Here is an 11,859-nt window from a genome sequence, read left to right on the forward strand (position 1 = left end):
TTTACGGATAGCTATAAAACTGGAAGTACATGTAGGAGGTCAAAGGTCAAAGTATCAAATGATAGACAAGGTCAATGACCTTTGACCCTATGAAGGTCAAGGTCATCAAAGGTCAAGGTCACATAGTGTGATCATTTAAAGCTTTAAAAAATTTCAACCGGAAGTTGCAAAAAAGCAAAAGCGAAATTCAAAATTCGGCTCCCAATGTTTTTTGCGCAATCGATTGCTGAATACATTCACATCAAATTTGAGCATATCAACATTTACCCTGAGGCCCCATTTTGAGTTTTACAAAAGTGTGTTTTTTCAATATGGCGGCAAAAGTATCACTTCCGGTCTGGATTTTATTTTCTTCGTTTTTTTGTAATAGCATTTACTTACGATCAGCATAAATTTCGTTGACCTATTACAAATACACCGGAAGTTATTCGACCGGAAGTGGATTGTACTTTCAATTGATTCCCCGTTTAAAACCGGAAGTAAAGTTAAATATTTGACAACTACATATTATTTGCTTTAGTGATGCCCCTTTGCATATTAAATTTCAGATCAACCAATGCAAAAACAAAAAAGTTGCAAAAAAATTGAAAAATTTGATCGAAAAAAGTGAGCGACGAATTTTCGAATTTCGTAATTTTTTCAAGTGCTATCAGGTCAGAAATTACAGGTAGATTGTAAAAATGAAAACCCGGAAAAAATCGATGCAAAAATACGCCTTCTAGAGCCGATTTTGGACTTTTTGCACATGTTGAACTGTGGCACTTCCGGTTTTGCAAAAATGTTCCAATTTATATTTATGCACATCGTCACCTATATAGAAGGTCTATGAAATTTGAAACGTAGCTGCAACTACTGCAGTCTAAGCACAGGAAGTTGTGGACGAAACGAAAAAAAAAAAAGGGTTGACATTTCGATAACAAACTGGGACTTTGCTGAAAGCAAAGTCCCACAATAATCACATAATTATATAACAAACTATAACAAAACAATATGATCAATTTAAATCATGATTATAAATTGTCTGAATGATAACAAATATTTTATGAATAATCAATACGAATAATTTACATATTTTACAAATGAAATAAAATAAAATAATATCTCTACATTCATGCTCCAGATGAAATGAATGGAGTTTTACATCCTACTTTTCTGCACCATGTGGGCTATTGAAGAAAAGGGAAATTTTGCCAGGACAGCGGTATTAGCCTGCTCTTTTTTTATTTCCAACTGCCAAGGGATCATTAACGTGCACAGCCTGTAGCACACGGGGCCAATGAATACCAGTGTTGGAGAGGGCAGAAATCTGATTGGCTAGCAGTATCATCAAACAGATGATTGTTCTAGAGGGCAGTCTTAAGACCCTAACTGAGGTGTATATATTAAAAAATAAACTGAACGTAACTTTGCTCTCATTTCAATCAGATTGGACATCAGTGAGTTGTTCAAATTTAACTTTTTAAAATGTCATTTTTGCGAAAATAGCTTTTGCAATTGAGACATAATACTTTGTTAATCATTTCCATAATACCACAAACGCCATCTTGGTCCATGATTTTTGTAGTCCACTAGAGTCTTGTCATGAGTTGCACTCACTGTCTGAGGACGCACGAGAAGACAAAAAATCTCCAGTCGGGCGTTTCTAATCGGTCAATGGTCGATAATTACGTGTGGAGCATGCAATTGAAAGAAAAATGAATTTGAAGACTATAAAACAATCGGTGACAAATATCACACTGTCCGCAAGGTGATAATCTTGTCGTGGAAAGGTGGGCTCAAAAATCGGCAACCCAAGACTGTTTGTTTGCCCGCACACTTACAATACACTATTTATAGTTAATTAAGTGTTATTTAGGTTTCTTTCTCAATATTGGAGTTTTAAATTCATGAGACACTGCAGGTGATACAGCACAGTTTATAGGTGACAGAGCACTAGGTGATCCATAAGCCATTAGTTTAGCTGTTTTAGCTTTCTGTATTCTTTTTCTCTTCATCTCAGCCTGTTCTTCTGGTGAAACATTGGTGGATGAATTGAGAGAAGTATCTCCAACATCCATTGTCATAGGTGAAAATAGTTCTTCTACATCTAATGGTACATCATTATACTGTTTCTAATACAAATTCTTAAATTAAAGCAGCTATCCCAAACAGATCTGATAGTGATAATATACAAATTTATCACACAACAGTTCTGTTCTCGGGTTCATAACACAGGTTCATATAAACGATATGCATTTACTCTTACAGGTAAATAACTATGCAAATTAGGCCATGTATTCATGCACCATGTAAACAGAACATTGCATTCTTTGAAACGACATGGCAGTAATTAGTTATCACATATCTAGATATTTTTATTACGCATAAGGACATTTGTAGAAAGGTGTGAAAAGGCTGACCTCAAAATGAAGGCCCTATATAGAAAAAGTGCAAGAAATTTGAGGAAAATATGCGTTTATTGATAGTTGTGTGATAAATCTGGCAACTCATTTCATATGACATAATCATTCGTTTAAGATTCTCTATTTATGACATAAACAGTGATGGCTTCTTTCATCTAGAACTATGGGTACAAATAGGAGAAGACTGACTTTATGGAAGGGGGAGGGGCAACTGACAGTGATGAGATTCCTATTGTGGAAGCGCTCTGGAAACACCACCTGCATAAACCTCTGAGACCAGCAAAGTATGATTTACAGTTATAAAAGTGAGAAAGCATGTATGTTTACCTGTGGGGTTTTAGTTAGTCTATTATGTCTATCTTTATATCTTATTCTAGCTTCTTCTAATAACTTATTATGTTTGTCCTGAAACCAAAATACTATATATTTTATATATATTATAGTTGTCTGAAGATCGCATCGCATGAAACTCTGAGTAACAACATGTTATGGATGAAAATTTAAAGTTGGTGTTAACTTTTATCTAAATATTGTCAATCAATAAAGTATAGCTCCCCTAAGTTATCAAGATCAAGCAAAACCCTAGATTTAAGTTCAATGGGAGAACAGATCATCTCGAAAGTGATTTTGAAGCTAGCTTGCACATTGACAACATTTTTACAAGGATAACAGCCTGTAGCACAGGGCCTCGGTTTATTGTTCCATTCGAACGTCTAGACGCTTTTTCCATGTCAGTCCCTCTTACCTGCATCGCTGAAAGGGGGAAACCGGGTCAAATTTACAGCTGGGGCAACTGGAATAATGAGGACACAGAATTAACCAAATGCTTACAGCTGCCATGGCAACTGCCATTTTTCAGTTGTCAGTGCAACCGAGTCTAGTAAATGAAGCATTTGATACCTGTTTGATGCAGTGAAATCTATCCAGATATTTTCTATACTGAGAGATCTTAGATGAGTTTGATATTTGAGTGACCTCTTGTAAGACATCTGATACTATAGTTTGACCATAACTAGACTTGAATATTAGATTACAGGCTACAAAACATTTCCCTCTTACTAGAATATCTTCACAACCAAAATTCTGAAATAATGCATATCAAATTCACAGACATAATCAAATGAAAATCAATGAATTTAACTTCCTCCTTGCAGGGTATTGAGTAATAAAAGTCAACACCAAACAGTGGACAATGAGAGGAAATGAACAGTTTCAATGGGAGGTTATGGGTATTCCTGATACACATATTAAGTCCAGAGAGCTTTACTAGAGTTTATTTAGGTGGTTTTATAGTGTGGTATAAGAGGCAAAAGGACTGAATATATAGCAATGTGCAGTGCCAGGCAGAGTATGCTCACTCTTTTAACACCTGATACCACTTGTCATTATGAAATACTGACTCACTTATGATCGATATACTTTCTCATGTGAAAAGTTCATTAGCTGCTACTAATTTTCAGGTTTTCGATGTATGATTCAGGTCATTTGTACTTGGTTTGTTTATCAACACTGAATGATGCAAGTATACAATTACCGGTAACATACCTTTAAACCAGTCCAGAATGTAATATTGAGAAATCCACCATCAATATCTATACAATGAACTGTTTGCATATTACCCTGTCTTTAAAAGAAAAACAGTCAAGAGTTTTAGAATATATTTTGTAAATGTCATCACAAAAACTGACTTTTATTCCATTGAAAATGCCTTTTGAAGATCTACATTACAGATGTACATATTGAAACTTGAATCAAACATGACTGGCAAATATCATTGAATCAACATTCCTTGTTTGGACCAATGCTCAAGTGAGACAGGATTTGATTGTTTCTAAGTGGTTAGGTTGGGTAAAAAATAACAAGTTACTTGTCATGGACTATCAAAAACTTTATATAACAAAGATAACGTAGGCCTAAATACCTTCCATTTTCTATATCAAATACCATACCAACAAAATCAAACTCTTTAGAAGATGGTTTTCTTACTTTTAGATCAGATACACTCCAAACCTATTTTAAAAAAAAAATCATACTTCACTATTATTGAGAAAAAGGGAAACTATCATCAAAATATTTACTGTACCTGATAAAGCAGATTCACAATTTGACATGTAATGTCCCTTAAAATACAATTAAACAAAGATTGCTTGCCAGCAAGGGTAATATACGACCACCGGCATCTTCTCACCAAGTTTCGTCATAATCCATAAATAATTTTGACTTCTAGAGTGTTTTTGAGCAATTACACAGACAGATGGATGATGCCAATATAAGCTCCAAATTTCATGTGGGTGTATAAAAAGGTGCTGTGGAAGTTAAAAGTCCATAATAATGAGGTGACAGAAGTTTAAACTTTCAAGGTACGTAGTTGTTAAATAATCTGTTAATTCAGACTTACCTCCCTTGGTTCATAGATAACATCTAATAAGTTCTCATCAATAGGTAAATATTTAATTCTAGTGTTTCTACTTGATGTTAAACTAACACATAAACTTTCTAATCGACTCCTGTAACAATAATACATCAAATAAACAGATACTAATAAAAATATTGAAAATACTACATCAGTCTCAATTCCAGTTGATTGAAACGCACATTTCATGATTTGTTCTGTGTCTTCTCTGTGGGATTTCCAGTTTCCACCTATGATCTGACAAAACTTGTAGGCAAAACATGCTCAAGGACATAAGTAAAGGTTATTGACTAGCATTTCAGTTGTATTGACAACTTTTGACACTTACGGTTCAAATTCAACTCACGACAAGACAATTTGGTTGGAATTTCATTAGATCATGTAGTGGCACGAAGAAAAACTATGAAACAAAATCCAACATTTTTATCATTATTTCAAGTCAATCAATCAAGTTCAATGTACAGTCCAAGTTAAAGTAAATGCATGACACAAACAAGCAAACAATTGAGAGAAAACCTACCTTGAAGAAGAAGCTTGTATATTGTATAATTTGTAACGTTTGCCTTCCTGTAGCTGAAACCATTCTGTACTCGGTCTCCATATTGTTAATATTGTAGCTAGAAAAATAGTAAATAAAATGTACTAAATATGTACATAGTATACTTGACATTATGTCATGTAAATTAACATAATATGATGTAAATGGACATAATGTCATGTAAATGAACATATCACATAAATTGACATGTCATGTAAATGAACATAATACCATGTAAATGGACATGATGTCATGTAAATGGACATAATGTCATGTAAAAGAACATAATGTCATGTAAATGGACATAATGTCATGTAAAAGAACATAATATCATGTAAATGGACATGATGTCATGTAAATGGACATATCACGTAAATGGACATGTCATGTAAATGAACATAATACCATGTAAATGGACATGATGTCATGTAAATGAACATAATATCATATAAATGGACATAGTGTCATGTAAATGGACATACTGTCATGTAAACTGCACCATATTTCATATAAACAATATTCCAGATAAATGGATGTAAAAACACTAACATACCAGCCTGATTATCTATATCTGTTTGACAACAACCACTAACTCTCATCTTTAATAGTGGTGTTACTTTTCTTTCTATATTCATCTACAATCATAGAAATATATTCAATTTCTATAGTCATAGATACAAAGAACGTTCGAGAGGGCTGTTGTTAGACCTTACCTGAAGTGGCTAGATTAAAAATAAAAGCTAAACATGGCATTTCTATTTTAAAATCTGTGAATTGAGCTCTTGAAGTTAATATTTAGAGACTTGATTTCCTTCAATTTAATGAAAACCAGATAGCAAATTGGAAGGCTATTGAATTTCAAACTTCTGGATCAAGGGATAGATTTCTGTAAACTGACTCAAACACCCTTGACATATGAAGATGTTATACCTGTTGATTATCAGCTAGTGTTTGTTGTATTTCTGATTGTAGTTGTTGTTGTTTATCATCATGTTGTTTTTGTTGATATTCTCTCATTAATTCAACTTGTCTCTCACTTAGTAAACTCTAAAAAAAATAAACACAAAATTGACATAGTAAGGTTGGATCAAATTTTAATACATATTATCAATTTATAGGGACAAATTCACCATTTTCGGGTAGTTTATTTGAGTCTTGAATATATGTAAATAGTCTTCAGAAGTACTAGAAATGTAAAAAACATCACATAATTACTTCAAAAATACTTCAAACTAGGAATAGATTTTCTTATTTCTATAGATGTCTTTTCTATAAATGACAGTGTCTCAAAATAGACAACTTGTCTATTTTCAAACGACTTTCAAACGCAGATAATTCTGGACACACATGGATTTATAGGCTCGAATTTTGAGGGTGAGCTGTGAACACTATTACTGATTAGCTTAGACTAAGGTATGATTAGTTACAAAAACGATACATCTGTTCTCTAATTACTACACCCTGTAATTTTCAGCCAAAATTTGAGACTCTTTTCAGCTGATATATTCGTAAACAAGTTCAAAATGTAATGAGCATCTTACCTGGATATCTTCAGGTTGGAGTGAACTCTCTACAGCTTCTAATATCTCTTGTCCTGTTGTTAACTGTTCTATATCTTCTTTCTTCCATCTCTGATTACTTCTTTTTGTCTTTTCTGAAAATTGTTATATAGCTATAGTTTACTACTGTAAACCACTAACTTATCTTCTCAGAGTTGATGCTTGCTCACTAACCTGAAGGCCCAGGGTTCAATCCTGGCATAAGTCAAGATAATACCATCAGATGTTTCAACCAGGTTTCCCCTTGTCAGTGATGCAGAGTGGAGGGGCTGATATGAAAAAAGCTCTTTTTGATTTCCAACTGTCAAGGGATCTTTAACGTGCACAGTCTGTAGCACATTGGGCCTCAGTTTATTGTCCCATTTTAACAACTAGACGCTTTTTCCATGTCAGACCCTCTTACCTGCATCACTGACAGCGGGCAACCAGGTTGTAAAATCCAAAGGTATTATCTCGACCTATGCTGGGATTGAGTCCTGGACCTTCAGGTTAGTGAGCACGCGTCTAACTCACTGAGCCACCGTGGCTCCCATGAGGCTGGAAGAGCAACAGTATTTGTTGAAAGTGTACAACGTAAGCATTACCTTTAGAATAAGATTTTTCCATATCTGATTGTAATTTACTATATAATTTTTCTATCATGGCCTGTTTTTTTTCTTCATGTTTTCTACTGATAGATTCTTCTTGTTCAGCAGAACGAAATATACATCCTCCATCAGCTAGCTTCTCCATATACTGTAAAACATAATAACATTATTTTCTCGACATTTACAAGTGGGAACAAAATGGAACATTCCTACAGAAATAGAGAAGATATTAGGTCAGCCCCTGTAACTTGTAGAACTAAGCGGGTTCAAGCATTTTTTGTATGTGATCCTGTCTACCAGCTGGTCCTTTGCCAAACCTCTTGGTATTGAAATTTCACAGGTTTTCCTTGTCCATTTTACTGCTGGATCAACCCCTATTTGTTTAATGTAATCAAACAAAGGACGTCAAGATTCAATCTTAGCTCTAAACAACAGCTCACCTTTAGCAGCCTCAAACCCATAGCTCAAGGTTAGAGAGCGATTTAATATCATTTATTCTGAAATCATTATCAATCAGAAAAAATCTATGAAAATTGATGTCTATGGAAATAAAAGATTTCATAGCACCCTTTCAATAGCAATAAATAAACTTGGACATGCTTTCTAAAAATACATCGTACCAACTACCAATTATACCATTAGTTGGAATACTTACTAATACAGGATAAATTCTAACAACTACTATATCTATAGTACCAATCATACCACCATTACTATTTAAAGATGTTAATGGTACTATTAATGGTCTAGGATCATGTTGATAGCCTAGTCTAGTATGCCAGCTTACTGGTCTAGTAGAATTATAACATAGTTTCAACTGTAATGATTCAGGTATCTGAAAAATACAATTATTCACCTATAAGTAATATGTAATGAAGTCATGAACAAGTATGAGTGATGTGTAATGAAGTCATGAACAAGTATGAGTGATGTGTAATGAAGTCATGAACAAGTATGAGTGATATGAAATGAAGACATGAACTAGTATGAGTGATATGTAATGAAATCATGGATAAGTATGAGTGATCTGTAATGAATTCACGAACAAGTATGAGTGATATATAAGGAAGTCATGAACAAGTTGGAGTGATATGAAATGAAGACATGAACTAGTATGAGTGATATGTAATGAAATCATGGATAAGTATGAGTGATCTGTAATGAATTCACGAACAAGGATGAGTGATATGTAATGAAGTCATGAACAAGTATGAGTGATATATAAGGAAGTCATGAACAAGTTGGAGTGATATGAAATTAAGTCATGAACAAGTTTGAGTGATATGAAATTAAGTCATGAACAAGTATGAGTGATGTGACATGAATTCATGGATAAGTATAAGTGATAAGTAGTGCAGAACAAGTTTGAGTGATATGAAATGAAGTCACGAACAAGGATAAGTGATGTGTAATGAAATCATAGATAAGTATAAGTGATAAGTAGTGCAGAACAAGTATGAATGACATGAATGAAGTCATGAACACGTATGAGTGATATATAATGAAGTCATGAAAAAGTTTGAGTGATATGAAATGAAGTCATGCACAAGTATGAGTGATATGTAATGAAGCCATCAACAAGTATGAGTGATACATATTGAAGAACAAGTATGAGTGATGTGTAATGAAGCCATAAACAAGTATGAGTGATATATAATGAAGAACAAGTATGAGTGATGTGTAATAAAGTCATGAACAAGTATGAGTGATATGTAATGAAGCCATGAACAAGTATGAGTGATATATAATGAAGAACAAGTATGAGTGATGTGTAATAAAGTCATGAACAAATATGAGTGATATGTAATGAAGAACAAGTATGAGTGATGTGTAATAAAGTCATGAACAAGTATGAGTGATATGTAATGAAGCCATGAACAAGTATGAGTGATATATAATGAAGAACAAGTATGAGTGATGTGTAATAAAGTCATGAACAAGTATGAGTGATATGTAATGAAGCCATGAACAAGTATGAGTGATATACAATGAAGAACAAGTATGAGTGATGTGTAATAAAGTCATGAACAAGTATGAGTGATATGTAATGGTTAGCCAAATTTAAGCCCCTCAGATTGTAAAGAAAATGTTTGACAGTGAACTTACCTCAAGAGGAGAACAAGCATCCTGAGAACCAACTAATTCAGCACCAGTTGTTACTAGTTTCTGACCAATGACTAGACGTTGTTTATGGACTAGATCTAGTAATGGTGTGTCTAGACAAGCTCTGATGCTGTACCAGCCATCAGTGACTTCTACCACTGTTCCTTGGTCTAGTTGTCTAATATCACATATACATAATACTAATCTCTTACACACTGTATCATCCCTCTCTACTATCTTCTTAATACTGGATCTGAAATTGTCATATGTAGATTGATGGAAATTGAAACTATAAGCACAAGATGTGGATATACTTTTCACTATGTGTGTGTAATATGCCAAATTTTACCACAAAAAAGGTCCTGTATGGATGGGGTGCAGTGAAATATATTTTGAGTTTATTTTCATGTCATTTTATGTTTACAATTAATATATCCATCATCTTCACAATGACAAGCTATACAAATTTCATACTTATACCTTGACTACAGGAACCACTTTTCTTGTATCACGGAATGCCGATTTTACAGCCAATCAGAGCCCTTAACTGAAAGGCTATAAACGTTATGGCTCACAGTTCACAGTCAAGGTTTAAGTACTAAGTTTGTAATAGCTTGCTATCGTGAGTGACCTCTTGAAACCTCGTATGACGATATATGATGAGAAATGTGTTTCTTTGGAGTTTTTTTTTTCAATCAAAGATATATGTTTAGAAATTTTACCTATAACACTGGTCTATTTCTCTATCATATCTATACTTTAATTGTAACATCACATTATTAGGTGTTAAAGACCTGAAACAGACATGGATGGTAACAGCAAATTTTCTTCTACATTTTCATGTCAATGAATCAAACGTTTTTGTTTCATTTTGAATTTAATCTTTATTACTCAAATTCATAATTGATATAAAAGAGGTATGTTCTCTTCTTGTGACCTTGGCCAGTGCTTCTATATAACACACCTTACACCCATGAGTTTAGACTTACCTTCTTATAAAGTCATGAGGAAACGCTACTTCATATGCTGCTAATTTCCATATTATCCATTTATAATGATTATCAAGCCATTCTACAGATATCAGTGATAAATCTATACCTTCCATAGTTTGAAATGATCTACAAAATATCATATCTTTATATATTATATCATGACTTCTGTTTATTTAGTATTTAGTGCCTTAAATTGTCATTATATTAAATAAATATTTAAACACGTATTCGAATTGATTTAATTATAAGGAATGACCTGAACATTTTTCAGTTTATTGACGTATAAACAGAAAAAAACTGTGTACACTTATGTATAAACCGCTATGTGGATTTGTACAGTTAACACATGTTTTTTCTGTTTGATGAAAGCCCCTTAATATTCAGTAGTTCCATTGCATGACATAAATGTTCAAAATAGAATTTACATAATACCCAAATTATCATAGAGAAATAAAATAAAATGGATTCAACGTCCTCTTCTCTGCATCGTATTGGTTTAATAAAGACAGACAATGCCATAGAGTATGCAATGAGGGAAATTTTGCTGGGGACTGCAGAATAAGCATTTCTTTTATGATTTCCAGCTGTCGAAAGAATGCGAAGGAATAAAATCACTCTACAGAAATTATCTGCCATGCTTTTCAAGCTTTTGAATTTCTTACTTGTAAAATTCCTCCCTTCCAGCAAAACCATGATTATCAGGAATGAGAATGGCACCATCTCCTACTAATATATCTTTATTGAGACTTCCAGGATAGAAGTCTGAGAGTTGGAATCTATGTTCTACAGCTGTTGAAGACTTGACTGATAAAGTTGATTCTAAACATCCGAGATTCAACAGCTGAAAGAATTGAACAATCTGAAGGTTTTACCTCAAAATACGCGTTTATCAAACCCTGAACCCCTAGGGTAGTGAGCAATTTATCAATACACATCATATTGGAGATGTTACCTGAAAGGCAGGATTGAAGCAACAAGGATGAACAAGGGGCTGATTAAAGATGGTTTCCCTTAAGAGTCAGCAGGAAAACTTGCAGATCTTGCTAATGTCACCTCATACAAACGACTTAATATCTGTTGTTCACTAAACTTTTTGAGATAAGGGCAATTCATTAACCTCTTTTCTTGTTAAATTCTCTCTGTTAAGATCTTCATACTTGATACTGGATGATCTTTCACTTTTCATGGTACTCAATTGTCCAGCCAGAGGTCTAGTTTTCCTTTTCTTTTTAAAGCGAATTATCTTCTCTTGTTTCATTCTAGCT

General features: G+C 33.6%; 2 protein-coding genes across 2 annotated transcripts; both read right to left on the reverse strand.

Moving 5' to 3' along the window:
* Positions 1-9,073: 9,073 nt before the first annotated feature.
* On the reverse strand, positions 9,074-9,439 carry LOTGIDRAFT_130121 (hypothetical protein; the record flags this gene model as incomplete). Its single annotated transcript, XM_009065185.1, has 1 exon — positions 9,074-9,439. A coding segment is annotated over one exon (366 nt), but the record flags the coding sequence as incomplete, so codon positions are not given.
* An 881-nt stretch (positions 9,440-10,320) lies between these two features.
* LOTGIDRAFT_130152 (hypothetical protein) lies at positions 10,321-10,707 on the reverse strand (the record flags this gene model as incomplete). The annotated part of the gene is made up of 2 exons (XM_009065186.1): positions 10,321-10,396; positions 10,592-10,707. 2 exons carry the CDS (start codon positions 10,705-10,707, stop codon positions 10,321-10,323), a joined length of 192 nt encoding a protein of 63 aa, XP_009063434.1.
* Between the last annotated feature and the right edge of the window lie 1,152 nt (positions 10,708-11,859).

The sequence above is a fragment of the Lottia gigantea genome (assembly GCF_000327385.1).
Source record: "Lottia gigantea unplaced genomic scaffold LOTGIsca_68, whole genome shotgun sequence".
Taxonomy (NCBI): Eukaryota; Metazoa; Mollusca; class Gastropoda; family Lottiidae; genus Lottia; species Lottia gigantea.